Consider the following 18,706-nt stretch of genomic DNA (forward strand, 5'->3'; position numbering starts at 1 on the left):
CTTTCACCTAATTATATACTCTAAAATTTAGACTTTTCACTGTCATAACTTAATTTCCACCATTTTCAAATCTCAATACTGAAGCATGTTTTTCCCAAAACTTAGCAAATTCTCAACATTCATATAGCTTATAATGTTTTTGTAGATAGTCCTTAAATTTTTTCCAATCCTCTTCCACTGCCTCTTCTCCCAGGTCTCGGATTCTGCCGGTCATTTCGGCTAATTCCATATAGTCCATCAGTTGCGTATGCCACTCTTCCAGCGTGGGTAGCTCCTGTGCCTTCCAATATTTGGCTATAAGGATTCTTGCTGCTGTAGTTGCATATAAAAAGAAGGTTCTATCCTTCTTTGACACTCTCTGGCCCACAATGCCCAGGAGGAAGGCCTCTGGTTTCTTGTGAAAGGTATACTTAAATACCTTTTTCAACTCATTATAAATCATTTCCCAAAAGGCCTTCACCCTCGGGCATGTCCACCAGAGGTGAAAGAATGTTCCTTCAGCCTCCTTACATTTCCAACATTTATTGTCAGACAGATGATATATCTTTGCAAGTTTGACTGGGGTCATGTACCACCTGTATATCATTTTCATAATGTTTTCTTTCAAGGCATTACATGCCGTGAATTTCATACCGGTGGTCCATAACCTTTCCCAGTCTTCAAACATAATGTTGTACCCAATGTCTTGTGCCCATTTTATCATGGCTGATTTAACTATCTCATCTTGAGTGTTCCATTTGAGCAACAAGTTGTACATTCTTGAAAGCACTTTCGTCTTAGGTTCAAGTAGTTCTGTCTCTAATTTCGATTTTTCCACCTGGAAACCAATTTTTTTGTCCTTTTTAAAAATCTCTTGAATTTGGGCATAGTGGAACCAGTCTTGCACCTTGCCTTTCAATTTTTCAAAACTCTGCAACCTCCAATTATCTCCAACTCTTTCTATTATCTCACAGTATTTTGCCCAGCCACCCTCCATATTGAGTATTTTTGTGGCCTTAGCCTCCATTGGTGATAACCACCTCGGGGTCTTATTTTCAAGTAAGTCCTTGTATTTGGTCCAGACAATGAATAAAGCTTTCCTGACAATATGGTTTTTAAACAATTTATGGAACTTTACCTTGTCGTACCACAAATATGCATGCCACCCAAAAGCGTTGTTAAACCCTTCCAGATCTAGGACATCAGTGTTTTCTAACAAGAACCAATCCTTCATCCAGCAGAAGGATGCAGCTTCATAGTATAACCTTAAGTCCGGCAGGGCAAATCCCCCTCTTTCTTTTGCGTCTGTTAGTATTTTAAATTTTATCCGGGGCTTTTTGCCCTGCCAGACAAACTTCATGATGTCCTTCTGCCACTTTCCAAAACATTCCACTCTGTCCACGATCTGCAGGGTTTGGAACAAAAACAACATCCTTGGCAATACATTCATCTTAACAGCTGCAATTCTTCCCAACAAGGAAAGTTTCAATCTTGACCAAGTTTCTAAGTCCTTTTTGATTTCAGACCAACATTTTTCATAATTATCTTTAAACAAATTCAAATTTTTCCCAGTCAGATTGACCCCCAGGTACTTCACTTTTTTAACCACATTTAATTCCGTTTCCTTCTGGAACCCATCTATTTCTGAAGATGTCAAGTTTTTTGCCAAAACCTTAGTTTTTTGTTTATTCAACTTGAATCCCGCCACCCGACCAAACTCATAGATTAATTCTAAAGCTCTTTTTGTACTAGGTTCTGGCTCCTGTAGTGTTAAAACCAAATCATCTGCAAAAGCTTTCAGTTTATATTGTTTTCCTCCGACCTGTATTCCTTCCACCCGCTGATCCTTCCTAATCAAGTTCAGCAACACCTCCAGGACAGAAATAAATAACAAGGGTGATAAGGGGCACCCCTGTCGTGTCCCTTTTTCGATTTTGAACTCCTCTGTCACCACATTGTTTACTATCAGTTTAGCTTTTTGTTCTGAATAGATTGCTTCAATACCATTTTGGAACGCCCTTCCCACTCCCATCCCTTCCAAATTTTTCTTCATGAATTTCCAAGATATATTATCGAAGGCCTTCTCGGCGTCTATAAAAATCAAAACTGCTTTCGTGTTCAAATTTGTCTGCAGTAGCTCCAAAACATCAATAATATTCCTGGTGTTGTCAGACAAATGCCTACCAGGGAGAAAGCCTGCTTGGTCTTTATGAATTACTTCATTTAAAACTTTTTTAAATCTACTTGCCAGAATATCAGCAAAAATTTTGTAATCCACGTTTAGGAGTGAGATGGGACGGTAGTTCTTGAGTTGGGTCTTTTCAGATTCCAATTTTGGTATCAAAGTGATGAAGGCTTCTTTCCACGATTCTGGTGCTCCCTTCCCTTCCATAATTTGGTTACATACCTCCATTAGCGGCTGGGCCAGATATTCCTTCAATGTCTTATAATATTTGAAGGTAAGTCCATCTGGGCCTGGGGATTTGCCTAATTGCATATTCTGAATGGCACTTTCAATTTCCTGTTGTGTTATTTTGTAATTCAGGGCTGTTTGTTTATCTTGAGATAATTTTTGCAGGCCATGACTTTTTAGAAATTGGTTTATCTCGGTCTCTGCTTGAGGTCCTTGAGTAAACAATTTTTTGAAGTATCTCTGGAAACACTTTCTGATTTCTTCTGGTTTCTGAATACATTCTCCTTCAACCTCCAGATTGGTAACAAAGTTCAATTTTTGTCTCTTTTTCAGCTGCCATGCCAGCAGCTTCCCACATTTATTTGCCAATTCGAATGATCTTTGTTTCATCTGTTTAATTTTCCATTCAACTTCTTGATTTATCAATTTCGCATATTGTGCTTGATGGAATTTTATTTCTCTTAAAACTTCTTTTGATTTTGGATTAAGTCTCAACTTTTTCTCTCCGTCCCTTATCTTCTCCAAAATCTTGTCCTTTTTACCATTCCAGAGTTTTTTCTTGATAGTATTCTGTTGTATCAGGAACCCTCTCATAACAGCTTTACTCGCGTCCCAGATCATTTTCTTTTCCACCGAAGTGTTCAGATTTATTTCAAAATAGTCCTTCAACGTTTTTTGGGCCTTCTTCACAATCTCCTGATCTCTAAACAAGGTGTCATTCATTCTCCATCGGAAGGATCCAGCTGGTGTAAGTCTCAAGTCCATTTTCAAGGCGTTATGGTCGGAGCAGGTTTTGGGGCAGATCTCTATTTTTTTAGTCTTAGGTGCCAGTCCTCTAGTTATCCAGATTTGGTCGATTCTTGTCCAAGATAGGTGGGCCTCAGAAAAGAATGTCCCCTCTTTACCTAGTGGGTTCTTCGTCCTCCAAATATCAATCAAGTCCATATTGTCTGTTAATTCAAAGAAAGTCTTAGGTAGTCTGCCATCTTTAGTCGGGTTTTGATTTTGTGACTTATCCATGTAAGTGGAGACAACCCCATTCATGTCTCCCATCAAAATGATGTTAGTATAGTCAATATGGTCCAGCATTATCTCATGCAGCTTTTTATAAAATTCCGATTTCCCCTCGTTTGGTGCGTATATTCCTACTATCAAAAATTTTTCTCCTTGTGATTGTATTTCAATCGCCAAAATTCTTCCTTGTTCATCTTTAAACACAAACTTTGGTGCTAGGCTCTCCTTTGCATATATCACTACTCCTCTTTTTTTTACCTTATCTGATGAAATAAACTCTTGGCCTAGTCTCTTATTGATTAACACTCTCCTATGGAGCCTAGTCACATGTGTTTCTTGCAGGCAAATAACGTCCAATTGTTCTTTCCTCAATATATGAAAAATCTTTTTCCTTTTTTCGGGAGAATTTGTGCCATGAATGTTCCAACTAAAAAGCTGCAGAGACATCCTGAATCAATTTGTCAACCGATAGGGTTGTCTCCCTTGTCGTCTATGTCTGGAAGTGGATCTGGTTTTGCGCCAGGCGGAGGAGGTGGCCAAGTACCTGCTATTCCTTTCCGAAGGTCCTCCCCGTAGTCGTTTAGGAACTTTTCTTGCTCCTCAGCTGTTCTGATTCTTACCTTCTTCCCTTTCAAGTTGAAAGATAGTCCTTGAGGAAATTCCCACCTGTAGGGGATTGTGTTGTTTCTCAATAAACTTGCAAGGTCTTTATATGTAGTTCTTAAATCCAGCAACTGTTTTGGTATATCTCTGAAGATTTCTGCTGTCTTTCCCTGAATCACCAATGAATTTTTAAAATGTAGGCCTAGTATATTATCTTTTTCTTGCTTAGATCTCAAAATGATCAAGCAATCTCTTGGTTTGTCCTTCTTGGCCACTCTTCCCAATCTAAAAGCGGTGACAATTTTAAAGTCCTTCTCTTCTGCCAGACCCCAGAACTTGGATATTTCTGCTGTCAAAAAACCAATCAAATCTTCTTTCTCTAGTTCTGGGATATTTCTAAGCCTGAGATTACTTTCCCTGTTTTTCAATTCTGCCATGGACAGATACGCTTGCTGTTCAGTGACCTGTCTGCTCAGTGGTCTTACTTCCCCTCTTAATTCCTCTATCCTCTTTTTATTTTGGTCTGCTTTTGTATTTGCTTCCTCGGCTATTTTTCGATTTTCTGTTGTAGTTGTTTGAAGGTTTCCTATTGCCTGTGTATTTTGAGCGACTTGATCTGTCAGTCTATTAATTGTGGCTGTCACCTGGTCAAATTTAGCCGCTTGTTCATCAGCTTTCTTGTTTAATGCTGCCAGCTGGTCCAATATTTCTTTAGAGACAGGGTCGAGCCCTCCTGCAGCCATATCCCCAAAAGCTGGCTGTTTAGGTTGTCCTTCTTGCAGACCTGTAACAATTGGGACAGATGATCTACGTGGCTACACAGGCAAAGTTGATTGCAACAGTTCAGTTTGTTTTGCTTTCTTGGCGGCCCTTGTTTTTGCTGCACCACTCATTCCACAGCTGTCCAAGTATCAAGGTCAAATTGTAAATCCCATGGGAAAAGCAATCCAGAATGTAAACATCCAGACGTAAAAATTCCAAAACAACCAGCAGTTCTCAGAGACTAAAAATTCCACAATCCAGCAGGGGGAGCTCCCCAGAAATTAGGGAGAAGGATAAAAAGTTTCCACCATTAAATTCCCAAATAAAAAGTTAGGTAAAATCCAAAACAAGGGGGAGAACCCTCTAAGTTCACTTTAAACTGCAGAGAGTAAAAGTTCTTAACAATGGTGCATGCAACAGTTCCTTGCTTGTAACTTACAAAGTAGCCCGATGTAACTTTATGCTTTTATATACAGTTACCGCAGTCTGATGTTTCTTTGTATCTAGACAGCCCGAGAGCTGGGTTTCATAACTTTGTAATCCACAAGAAGAAGAGAGAAAAATCACAGTCTATGTCCACTTATAGTGCAGTTTTAACTTTTTTTTTTACTTTTAAACGATCAAATCCGAATTTGCAAGGTATATTCCAACTTCTTTTAAACTCCCTTTCAGCGCTTCCGCTTTAGTAGTTCTTTGCTCAATACTTTAAGCGGAGCCGGAAGACGGACTTCCTTTTTAACGTCTCCCGCTTTCAGCCGAATTTCACAAATTTAAGTTCAAAAGTCTCGGGTTTCTTACTCACGAGTATGTTGTTTCAAATCGAATGTTCAAAGAAGAAAGGTCAGCGCTCATCAGCAGCAGCCGGGCGGCTTCACTTCCGCGGAAAGAGCGATGAACTCACAGCACCGCTACCCCCTCCACGTTCCGGAGCCCCTTACGGGGTCCCTTCTTCGTTTCCGAGGTCGCTCTTGGTGCCCGCCGAGTCCCACGACCACAGGCTCACTCTACCTGTGGTTTTTCTTAGCGGGTCTCCGCTCTGCCGTAGCGGACGACCCTTTTCCGCGGAGCCCCTCTTCACAGAGTAAAGAGGACCGCCATTGCCGTTTCGCACCGCCTCCGGAAGTCCGTTACCATTGCGAACTTAAAGGGGAATGTCTATAAACTCTGCTGATATTTTGGGAACTTGTTAGCACAAATTGGATTAGGATATAATCTCACAATATATCCTCTCCTGCACCCCTGAACATTCCCACAAATGTCAGGCCTTGAACATCTAGCAATGAAATTCAGCTTGCCTAGAATGCATCTATACACTGTAGTGTCAGAAAACGCTTCAGCAGTACCGTCTACCTGGTAACCTGTCACCATCGGTGTGTCTGCTGGGTTTGCATCAACCAAATTCAAACTGGTTAATACATCAGCAATTTTCTGTGTTTGGTGTACCAGAAAATTACCTGCTTGGTCCCTTTCCACCTGCAGAGAAAGATAGTTGGATACCTCACCAAGATCCTTCATGTCAAAGTGCTCCTTCAGCTGAGCTAGGGTGCTTTGGTACAAAGCCTGATTCTTCCAAAACATCAGAAGATCATCAACAAAACATAAACAATACAGTTTGTTTTGCCCCTCCTCCTTGACAAACACACATGGATCAGCTTTGCCCTGGTGAAAACCTAGAGAAAGCAATGTCTCAGTGAGTTTTGTGTTCCAACATCTGGCACTCTGCTTGAGACCATATAAGGATTTCCTCAGTTTACAGACCATTCCCTTCTGTATCTGCATTCCATCAGGTGGAAGCATAAACAGCTCCTCCCCCAAAACCCCATACAAAAAAGCTGTATTAATGTTGTGATGGGAAACATGCAGTTTCTCCTCTGCAGCAATCTTGAGCATCAGCCGAATGCTCTCATACTTGACGGTGGGTGAATAGGTCTTGTGGTAATCCTGTCCTGGTACCTGTGAAAAACCTCTGGCAACCAATCTGGCTTTGTGTCTGACAACCTTGCCATTCTGGTCTGTCTTGGCCATTTGCTGCCAACCAGCCTCATTCCTGGGACTACCGGTACCAGCTCCCAAGTTTGGTTCCTATTCAAGGAATCAACTTCAGCCTTCATGGCATTAAGCCAAGGCTGAGCATCTTTAGAGGTCAACTCCTGAACCTCTTTGAAGCTTGAAGGTTCCCACACCTTCTCTGAGCTACTAAGAACAGCAGTTGCTGTCTTAGCAAACTCATCAGCAAATCTCTTTGGAGGTTTGCCTCTTGTGGCCCTTTCAGATCTGTGTACTAGACGCAAGTCTTCTTGACTCATCTCCTCCTTCTTAGGAGTAAAGTGACCAATGGTGAACAGTGGTTCTTCCAGTTCATTGTCAGATGCATCAGATGGTCTGACTGAGGCCTTTGCGCTCTTGTAGTCTGCTGTGTCATCACTGTCGCTGACTACAAGAAAGAAGATTCCACCTAAACATTAGGAAGAACTTCCTAACAGTAAGAGCTGTTCGACAGTGGAATTTGCTGCCAAGGAGTGTGGTGGAGTCTCCTTCTTTGGAGGTCTTTAAGCAGAGGCTTGACAACCATATGTCAGGAGTGCTCTGATGGTGTTTCCTGCTTGGCAGGGGGTTGGACTCGATGGCCCTTGTGGTCTATTCCAACTCTATGATTCTATGACATCAGCAGCAGCGCTGCCCACTGAGCTGGAATCCGAACTCTGATCATCATCATCATCCTCAGCTTCCTCTTTTACCTCAACATTATCTGTTTTTTCACATCATCTTCATCTTCCTCTGGGTAACTCTGGAAAAATCCCACATTTTCCCCCCACTTAGGATTGTACTCAACATTCTTTGTGAACTTAATGGACTTAGAGTCAGTCATCCATACCCTGTATGCACCTTTTTCGTACCCCATGAACAAACCATGTGCCCCACGCTTCCCAAGCTTGTTGCTCTGTGGGGTGTGTACCCACATGCCAGAACCAAAGATTCTCATGTGCTTGACGTAAGGTTTCTTACCAAACATCTTCTCATAGGGAGTACAACCAACAGGTGATGACAGTCTCCTGTTATAGGAATAAACGAACGTGTTCAAAGCCTCCCCCCAAAACTTCTCAGGGAGCTTGGCATCATGCAACAAGGTTTTTAGGCCTTGAAGCAAAGTTTGGTTTGCTCGCTCAGCAAGTCCATTCATCCATGGCGATCTAGGCGTTGAGAGGTCATGCTGGATTCCCTTCTCAGTCAGGAAAGCTTCAAACTGCTGAGAAGTGAACTCCCCGCCCCGATCAGTAAAGAGACAGCCGATACGTTTACTGTGAGCATTCTCCAACCAAGCACAGAATGCCTCGAACCTAGGAAACGCTTGTGATTTCTGCTCGAGCATAAACACATGAATGTACCTGGAAAAAGAATAAATTAGAACCATGAAGTACCTTGCTCCACCCAAAGAGGGCGCAAGTGGACCAACCAGGTCTGCATGGACTAGCTGGTAGGGTTTGGAAGCCTGCCTGCTAGACTCCTTGCCTTTTGGAGCAACCTTCACCTTGTTCTCTGCACAAGATACACATTTCATGTGAAACTTACAGGGCTTGATGTTCAAACCCTGAACCAACCCAGGCATCCTGGCCAGCGCCTGCCAAGACATGTGACCAAATCTTCGGTGCGCCTCGTGAATACATCCTGCATGAAGAACTTTGTTAGTTTGTGCAACACAACAAGATTCAACATTAGACACAGCAGCACCATTGTCATCATAAGTTATACAGAACAAACCATCTATAAACTTTGCATGCAAAATGTCCTCTTTGCCTTTCCTGATGACACAGACGCTCCTCTTGAAGGAAATCTCAAAGCCACGCCCAGTCAGCTGTGGGATGCTGAGCAAATTGTCTGCAGAATCTGGAACATAAAGTACATCTCTGATGGTTGTGTGCAGACTTGCCAGTCTCACATTTCCGACTCCTGCAATTCGCAACATCAGCCTGGTGGATCTCTCCATCTTGAGGCGTGAAGGAGATAAATAGATGCTTATCTTTTGATAAATGCCGTGTAGCTCCCAAATCTACAACAAATCTGGCTTTGGCCTTTGGAGCAGCTTTTCCAGCAAGCAAAACCTTGTCTTCCACCGGCTTGGGCTTCTGCTGCTTGCCCCCCTGCTCCTGGCCATCAAACTTGCCTTTAGCCTTTGGTGAAGCTGTGCCAGCAAACAAAACCTTGTTTTCCACCGGCGTGGGCTTTCCACCCCCCTTCTGCTTTGGGCCATCTGCTGGCTTCTGTCTCTGTTTACTTCTGGCCTTCCGGTATCTGTGAGGATGACCTTGGCTCTCATGAGAAACAGAGCTCTTAGCTGCCGACTCCTTGGCTCCCCCTGGAGGCTGGAACGCTGCCTGGGATGACGTCACAGTTAGCTCCCCCTGCAGCTTGCAACCGGTGCCCTCGGCATCCCTGCAATCACTCTCGATCTGGGAAACAGCCAGGACCTCCGATGCAGTCAAACTCTGGGCTGGGATGACCGGCAGATGGGCTACTTTCAAAGCATTCCACATCTGACGTGCTGTCGTGTTGCCAGCCAGTGTTACAATTTCCTCCAGAGAGACGGATAAGACTATGGCCCTTGAATCTTGGGCCCTCCATCTATCTGTCAGAGGAACTGGAGGGGCTTCATACACAGTATGCCACACTCCAAACTGTCGCAGCAAGCTCTCACAGCATATTGCCCAGGTCTCATAATTGTGGACATTCAACTTTGGGCACTGAGTGCCATCATCTGAAGCTTGTAAAAACTCCATTCCAGGTTTTTACTTGAGCCGTGAGCCTTTATGCCTTCAAAAACACCTTATCTTGGCAGCTCATAAATCTTGAGGCCTGCTTGGCTCGACTCCCAGGCTAAATTAGCCTGCCGGACATCAAAGGCTCTGCCGCGGCAACGAAAAGCCTTACTTTTCTCCACATACCTTTCACAGTCTTTCACAGTCTTACTCTCCTGTAAGTGCTGTGAATCTGGACCCGAAACCTGTTGTTGGGATACTGCCAGGGAGACAAAGGCCATCATGCCCCCACGTCGACTCCGGACGATCCATCAACCTCCCGTAGGAACGCAGTATCAGTCAATTAGCGACACAAGCCTCAGAAACAGCTTTCCACATTCCAAGGACTTGTGCACGCCCTTTGCAGAGTTCGCACAATGAAAGATGCACTCAGGAGAGCATTATTTACAACTTTATTTAGCGTTGGTCAGAACAAAGAAAAAACATGACTGTTTGCCTGCGTGTTCAGGCACAGAGAGAGAAACAAAAGCTATGTACAAAACATAAACTTTCTGTGAGCCGGAAGTACGCAGACTGTGACTCAAACAACAGCCTGCTCCCTGTTTAAGGTGGAACAGAAATATCCTAACAACCCCCTATGAGAAGCTGTTTAAAAAACGCCCTAATCTGAAATACCTACGCATTTGGGATTCAGATGTAATTATGCATTATCCCGCTAAGCAGAAATTGGGTGAGCGTAGTGTTCAGGGGAAATTAATGGGCTACCAGCAGGGAGCGTACAGAATTTACATACCAGCAAGTGGCAAATTTCATATTACCAGAAGCATGATACAAACTGTAAATTGGAATGGCTGTTTTCCAAGATACTAACGGTATAAATGACACTGAGGAAGAAGAGGAAGTAGCAGCAGCAGCAGCAGCAGCAGCAGCAGCAGCAGCAGGAAATGGTGCTTCTGAATTAATGGAACAAGACAAAAAGCCTGTTGAATCTGATAATCTGTTTGATGATTTAAAGTCATGGGCACCCGAGGGGAGGTTAGATTCTCTTGAGTTTTCTGACTGTGAGCTTAGCCTACAGGCACCTCTTCAGTCTGACAATGATGATTTACAACCTGAAACTAGTAGTTCACTTAGTCCCATTAAGTCTGAGGAGTCTGACTCTCCTTCCGGACTGAGACGTTCAGATAGAAAGAGACAGAAGCCTCAACGTTTTGCAGATGAACATTTAAATACTGTGTATGCCAATAAGGCGGTTTTTGAGCCAAAAAGCTACAATGATGTTCAGAATTTACCTAAGCACCAAGTTGTAAATTGGTATAAAGCTATCAACTCTGAGATAGCTTCTTTAAAAGAGCATAACACTTGGTCTCTTGTACCACAAACCCCAGATATGAGACTTATTGATTCAAAATGGGTTTAAGAAAATGCAAATGGGAAGGATACGCCTATGGTGTGTGGTTTCACCTTTACAGGTGAAGATAAGCCATTTCCTAACAAAACTTTGTATCGTTCTGCTATAGGCAAGCTAAATTTCATTCAAAGAATCTCAAGACCAGATATAACTTATGCCTTTCACTTTCTGGCAAAATTTGTGGAAAAGCCCACTACGCAATGTTTCTCTGCTCTTAAGAGAGTGGTAGTGTACCTTAAACATACCAAACATTATAGGTTGCAGTTTACATCATGTATTGACAAAGGTTTTGAAATTTTCTGCGATGCATCTCATGCAGTGGAACAAAATAATTGCAGGGATGTGTCTGGTATGGTGTTTTGTTATAACGGTTGTCCATTTGAATGGAAGTCCCAGACACAAACCATTATTTGTCTCTCCACAACAGAGAGTGAATTATGTGCATGCGTTCAGGCCGCTCATGATGTGGAATGGTATCTGCAAGTATTTGCAGACCTACAGATGAAAGTAACACTACCAGTAAGAGTTTACCTTGATTCCCAGAGCGGACTTGCTATCCTGTGTTCAGAGACCAATACGCAGCGCACTAGAGTCTTAAGGTTACGTTTACAGTTTGTAAAGAAACTAATTGCTGATGAAATGATTGTATTTCAATATGTTCCAGGTGACAATCAAATTGCAGACATTTTTACTAAAGCACTTCCAAAGGTTACTCATGAAAGACGTGTACAAAATATGCTTTATGATTTTGTTCCACAATGATGAACCGCAGGGGAAATGTTGAATGGTTTCTTTAAATGTAAAGGTTCATCATTGTTCCACCAGTTGTGTATGTCTTTCAGGGGCCAGAGCAAGGGCCAGAGCAAGATAACGAGACCCAGCTTTACAGCTGTGAAACACAGCAGGTGCTGAGTTGTATTGATTAAGCTGTGTCAGCATTTGGGTGTAGTATATAAGGAGCAGCACCTAGCTCTTCCGTTACCCTGGGGGATGGGTTGGTGGTTGGGTCTGGTTTGTTGTTGGTGTATTTAGGAGTTTTTGTTTTTGTTATTAAAACCTTGTTTAAGTTATTTTTGAGTCCCTTTTTAACGCATGGTCTCCCCAGCAAGCTCTCTGCAGTGCTACTATACTGCAAATAGCTAACACTGGCACCTCTCAGGTGGGCACTATTGCCATTATAAGAGAATGAGGGAGGTGAGTTCATGGTGAGTCCTGGCACCTCTTTTTCTAGAAAAATAGCACTGGCTGGCACCTTTCCCTGGGATGGCCATGCCATACAGCTTTCATCTAGTTCACACCTGAACTTTCCAACGCAATACGATTTGAAATTGCAGCATTAAGCCTTGGTCACTCACATCAAAGTCCAGATGCTCGGAGGCATATTTCAGGAGTGCGTTGGTGGTCTTGACTGCTCTTTGCCGCTCACTGATTTTTCTGGAGTCAATCCAGCCTTTTGTGTGCTGCGAGAGAGAAATCATCATCATCACATGGAAGGACAACCCTTAATCCAGGTTTGCAAATTCACAAAGCTTCATAGAGGGGACAAATTGCAAAAAGGGGTTGTTTTGTAAAGGAGAAAGTTTGCTGCAATTTGTTTATTAATAATAATAATAATAATAATAATAATAATAATACCCCACCTCTTTCCCAGACAGGGACTCGAGGCAGCTTACAAACAAAACAAGAACAACTAAAGACACAGAAAAAAGAAGCCATTTAAAAAAAGCATTAGTAGAATTAGATATTAATTGGCTCTTGGGTTGCTTTTGTTTTATTATGCATTTTCTGTTCTGATTTTGTATTTTTATGTTGTGAACCGCCCTGCAATCTGTCATCTGTGTGTTTGTGTGTGTGATAATTGCAACAATACAACATACACCTCACCACAGCCATAGCAATGGAATGCAGGAAGCATCCTTAGACCAAGCCCAGCCATTGTTCCACAGGTAATGAGGACTGGCAGTTGGCCCTTTGGGCTTTCAGGCAGAGAGCCTTTTCCCAGCCCCACCTGGAGATGCTGAGGACTGAACCGGGGACCTTGGGCATGCAAGACAGATGCTCTGTCCCGAGCCACGGCCCTTCCCCATACGCCATCAGCAGAGGACATATCTTGTGTGCCTTGCACAAGCATTGCTAGCAGAACAGAGGCCCACTTGACCATCAGCACCCACAACCAGTGAGTTGGCCACAGATGCCCCCCGTGCAATCATTTCAAGAGGGTCTGTCCTCCGGCATGGGAGCTGCTGCTTCCCCCTGCTCTGACACCTTGGGGGCTCCCTTACCACTAATATCTCCTGCAGCGTCTTCAGAGAGGGGGCCTCTGACAGCAAGCTGGTGAGCATGTTGAGCCAGATGTACACGGTTTCTTGATAACAGTCCTGGAAGGAGAGAAGCAAAAGCACTTAGAAGCTGAAGACCCCCATGGAAATCCCATATGCTCTGGAGCCTTCTAGTCCAAATTTGTAACAAAGCTTATGCAGGGGTTCAAGCACGGCACACAAAGAGTCATAAACATCAAACGTTTCTTGATGTATGTAAGGTTACAGGTCATGCGATATAAAGATACAGGACTCCACACTGGGCTCAACTTCCTTGGGGTGTTCCAAGGCAGAGGGCCGCCTTGGTGGTGGGGCCCACCCCGTGGAACACCCTCCTATCAGATGTCAGAGAGATATATCATTATACTTCCGTCTGAAGACATCTGAAGGCAGCCCTGCATAGGGAAGTTTTTAATATTTGACGTCTGGCTGTGTTTTAATTTGTTGGAAGCCGCCCAGAGTGGCTAGAGTAACCCAGTCAGATGGGCAGCATATAAACAAACAAGCAAACAAATAAAATTAAATGCAGCGTAGGAGGGAGGCATGAGAGTCACAAAATGCAGGCATGCAGGAATCATACGTGGATGCATTCTAGCAAAGGTGAAATGTAATAAATATGGAAACATGATTAAAATCAAAAATATACACCCCAAGTCTCTGGCTGTTACATCATTGTGATGGGTCAAGTGTCTCAGGCAGCATTCTTTGCGGCTTACACGGCTCAGACTCTTTGCCCTCAAATCCTTTAACCTGGCAACCCCATTTTCCTCCAAAAGCAGAAGGTCCAGTCACCTGGCTCGGTGTTGCTTTGACCGAGCTCCCAGCTTTGATCTTCATAACCTGCAAGGATGGCAACTGGAAGACCTTCTGGGTGATTTTTTGTACCAGCTGAGAGCGGGTCAGAGGGTCCATGTATGGTCTCAAGGCACTGAGAAGAGAAAGAAGGGGAGAGGAAAGGATCAGCACCCAGCAGTCCATAAACCTGGTGAAGAAATATGTACTGTGCCTGGCCGTACTTACGTCAGGCGAATGATGTTTTCCATTGCCTCGTGCAGGTTGGTGATTGATGCTATTGGCTCTTTGATAACCTCCTGTGGTGGGGAAGCACACAGCATGTCAGGGAACTGGAGGCGCCATCCCTGCCACCACCACACCAAGCCCTGAGGTGTGCTCTCTATCCAGCCCACTTGACAACTTCTTTGCAATTGGCAAGTGGGTCCTCCTAGAGGAGAAGAGTGGGCTTCCTGGATCTGGGAATAAGATCCCTTTTTCTCCTGGGCAGAGCTCTACCCCATAAGAACAGCATAAGATCAGCCTTCTGGACCAGGCCAAGGGCCTATCTAGTCCAGCATCCTCACAGCATTCTCACAGTGGCCAACCAGACGTCTGTGAGAAACCAGGGAGCAGACCATGAGCCCAAGAGCCCTCTCCCCGCCTGTGGCTTCCAGCAACTATATTCAGAAACATTGCTTCCTTCCTCTGTGGAGGTAGAACATAGCAATCATGGCTGGGAGCCATCGACAGCCCTCTCCTCCTGGGAGAACCTAGCCTCTTTTACTTAGGCGCTGGTGACAGCCTGCTGAGGTTGCCACAATGTAGGGCTGCCTTTCAAGAGGGTTTGGAAACTTGAGCTGGAGCAGAACGTGACCACCCAGAAATGGTTTGGGGCCAGATGGTCAGAACATGCAACCCAGAGCTAGACCTACACAGCTATTTTTAAGAAAAAACGCTCTGAAAAGAAACCCCAGGAGATTCCCCCTCTTTTTTTCTTTTTCTTTTTACTCACTATGATGCAGAAGGTGAGCTCCTCTTTGTGGGGGAAGGTGACATGTCCCACATTCGATTGCACAAGCGCCTTGGTTGTTAAAGTTGCTGCCTTCATAAAGCTCTTCTTCAAATCCTCGTTCTGAAAGGAGAAGGGATTTTATAAAATTGAGTTTGAATCAAAATCACAAGGAAACATAAAGCCACACTGACCCTAACCTTAATTCTAATCCTTACCCTAACACTAACCCAATCCAAAAATTAACCCAGAAATGGTCTTGTTAGATAGTTAAATTCATGTTGAATTGCTGTTTTAGGGTTTCTTTAAAAAAAGTCTGGAAAGAATTAATCCATTTTGCATTACTTTCTATGGGAAAGCGTGCCTTGGTTTGGAACGCTTTGGTTTCAGAATGGATTAAGTTTGAGAACCAAGGTACCACTGTAATGCCCCATCTGGTCCTAAGGGTGGAGCCAGTATACACCCCAGTCTACAACCCTTTGGTGGATGAAGCCAAAGACCCTGCCCTAGGGCACAGTCTGAAGGCATGTGGTGCAAGGACCTTGACGGAGCTCAGGAGGTCTGCTCAGTGCCTGGATGGTGACCACGGGGGAAATGGTTGCACACCTCCTGGAGTCGTATGACAGGAGAAAGGCAGGATATACCGTATTTTTTCGTGTATAAGACACCCCCTATTAGGGGGGACTCCAAATTAAGAAAATGGGGGGGGGGAGGATTGCCCAGAGTTGCTGAGCTTTTGGAAGGGAGGATTACCCACAGTTGTTCAGCTATTTGGGGGGAGGGGATTCCAAAAATTGCTCACCCGCTGGACCTATGCTGCCACTCACACACGTCGCAAAACCCACCTATTGTCTGTCCCTCGCCGGCAGAAACCGCCAATCGCCTTCCCAATTTCCGCAGCGACAGCCAGTCAACACCACCCCTTGCCGCAGCCACCAATAACACGCACAATAGCCACTGACTATCTCCGGCTTGCAGCGGCAACCAAACCCATGTCCCCCCTATGCACTATCTGTGTATAAGATGACCCTCATTTTTAAACATCATTTTTTAATAATATTAAAAAACACCTTGTCTTATACACGGAAAAGTATGGTATAGCTGAGAGAACAAACAACAGGAGTCCGTGTGATAATCAGAGCCATACCTTCCTGCTGTTCTGGAATTGGAAGAGGAGCTCCTGTGTTAACTGGTCTATAAAAAGGGGGAGCTCATCCTGCCGTGCCCCGATTGCCATTTGCCCGCAGCAAAGGATGACGGTGATGCTGGCATTGGTCTCGCTAGTATTCTGGAGGGAAAGGATGGGGAAAGTGAGTTTGGGAACCTTAAGTGCAATTGGAGACAAATCACCATTTAGTTGGGACCTTTTAGCAGCTGGGAAAATATTAGTAGTCAGTAAGTTGTTGTGCGAAAGGTGGAGGGCAAAAGGAGAAGGGGACAACAGATGACGAGATGGCTGGACAGTGTTCTCGAAGCGACCAGCATGAGTTTGACCAAACTGCGGGAGGCAGTGGAAGACAGGAGTGCCTGGCGTGCTCTGGTCCAGGGGGTCACGAAGAGTCGGACACGACTAAACGACTAAGCAACAACAAGAAGTTGTTGTGCAGACTTACAAATTTTGTATTTTTTTTTTCTCCAGGAAACTCAAACTGCTGGCAAGCCAGGGCTCCCCCATCCTATATATGTGCATCGGGTTCTTCCTGCCTAAATGTAGAGCCTGACATTTGACCCTATTGAATTTCATCTTGTTAGTTTGGGCCCAGTTCTCCAATCTGTTAAGGTTATCTTGAATCCCGATTCTGTCTTCTGTGGCATTGGCTACCCTTCCCAGTTTGGTGTCATCTGCAAATTTGATGAGCATCCCCTCAATTCCTTCATCCAAGTCATTTATTTTAAAAAAAACGTGGAACAACAACGGGCCCAGGACAGAACCCTGTGACACCCCACTGGTCAATTTTTCCCCAGGATGACGAGGAACCATGAAGGTGTTCTCTTTGGGTTTGGTCAGTCAACCAGGGAGAAAGTGCAGGACAGTGTAGGGTAGGCTGACCACTGGTGCTCTTTTCCATGGGAGCTGCTTTTTTAAAATTAAAATGAACTGGGTGGATCTGCTCATCTTCTCCATAGTGAGGGTTGGGAAATTTCCTTGGTCATTTCCCAACTCACAGCAAAAATCCAGGGGTACCACACTCCTGGGTTTCATTTCTCTTGGATGGCAGAGCACAAGAGAGTTCAGGGCTGCGTTCAGGTGTAACAATAAACCAGAGGGCATCAACATAGGTTGGCCTCTAGCTCCCATCAGCCTCAGCCAGTATGGCCAGTGGTCAGGAGGGATGGGAGTTGCAGTCTGTAGCATCTGAAGGGCACCATTTTGGTTACCTCTGTGATAAACTATGGTTTATTATTGTGTGAATGAGCCTTGGACTCATCGGCTCCTGCTCCCTTCTCCTCTAGCACAGTTGCAAAAAGGAGACCGGAAGCTTGAGGGAAGTTAACTGAAAGTGGAAGGAAAAGGTTCTGATCCCCTTCCAGCTGGGTTGGAGAATTGGAGAGTCGGGGGCACATGACCCCAAGGCCCCCTCAGGTTATGGAACTGTTAGATCCGCACGCAGTTGCTATGCCTTTGTAATAATTTGCTTAATTGACAAATATATGGAGGTGAACACAGAGAGTGACACTCAACTATGCTTTGCTTCAAGTAGACCTGTTGAAATGAATGGGCCTAACTTAGTCATCTTCATTAAATTCAATGGGTCTACTCTAGAACATAGTTGAATGGGGCCAGCAGGCACTCCCGTACGCAGAAGAACCCTTGCACGAGAGCAACTTGGGCAGCTGCCCTGCCCCGGGATGCAGCTGAAACCTCTCCCCTCTTTCTCTCTGCCTCTCCCAGCCTGCCGACTGCCTTCTCTCTTGGATTCTGCTCTCTCCCCTCAGTTGGAGAGGTGTCCCCTCTTCCAAACTCTAAGAGGTTCTTCATTCAAAGCTTTCTGACAGCAGAACACTCTCCCTTGGGAGGTTGTGGACTCTCCGTTGGAGGTTGGATGGCCATCTCTCAGGGATGCTTGAGCTGAGATTCCTGCATTGGAGGGGGTTGGACTAGATGACCCTTGGGGTCCCCCATTAGCTTCCACTATTGAAGAAATGCCAACCAACCATCTGACAACCAACCTAAAAACATGGGCCAGTGTACTTTTGTATTGCGTGTACTCTGGGGATGACCAATGGTTTCTAACGATTCCGTTTGACTGACTGACTGAGCCAAGGGATCAGATCAGAGCTAGGATCTGGAGCCACAGAGACAGGACTGCTGGAGCCCACTTCAGAAGGATGACTGAGACATACCCACAGAGGAAGTTGTCTGGCTTCCATACTGAGAGGATGAGCAGATCTAATTGCCTTTTTGGAATGGTAAGGATCCCATCCCTTGAAAAAGAGCATATTTGGAAATGGGGCAGGATTTGTTCTTTTCCAACACAGCTCTGTTTTCCTAGATCAGAGGAACCCAGAGGCTGCTTCACATGCTTTGGTGTGGATGTAAATAGCTGCTAAGGATCCAATTTGCCAGGATCTTTGTCTAACCATTGGCCATGCTGTCAGGGGCTGATGGGAGTTCCAATTCAAAACACACGGATGGGGAAGGGGCACCAGGCTGGGGATGGCTGACCT

At 44.6% G+C, this 18,706-nt stretch overlaps 1 protein-coding gene across 1 annotated transcript in view; it reads right to left on the bottom strand.

Moving 5' to 3' along the window:
• LOC114590240 (maestro heat-like repeat family member 5) overlaps nt 1–18,706 on the bottom strand; it is a 52,637-nt gene that overhangs the window by 29,193 nt on the left and 4,738 nt on the right. Inside the window, exons 5-10 of the mRNA XM_077924404.1 lie at nt 16,185–16,325; nt 15,041–15,160; nt 14,275–14,345; nt 14,047–14,182; nt 13,219–13,314; nt 12,292–12,396 (exon numbers count right to left, since the gene is read on the bottom strand). Of these exons, the coding sequence (XP_077780530.1) occupies nt 12,292–12,396; nt 13,219–13,314; nt 14,047–14,182; nt 14,275–14,345; nt 15,041–15,160; nt 16,185–16,325 (669 nt within the window). The remainder of the gene's footprint in view (nt 1–12,291; nt 12,397–13,218; nt 13,315–14,046; nt 14,183–14,274; nt 14,346–15,040; nt 15,161–16,184; nt 16,326–18,706) is intronic.

Source organism: Podarcis muralis, chromosome 1 (genome assembly GCF_964188315.1).
Source record: "Podarcis muralis chromosome 1, rPodMur119.hap1.1, whole genome shotgun sequence".
Lineage (NCBI taxonomy): Eukaryota > Metazoa > Chordata > Lepidosauria > Squamata > Lacertidae > Podarcis > Podarcis muralis.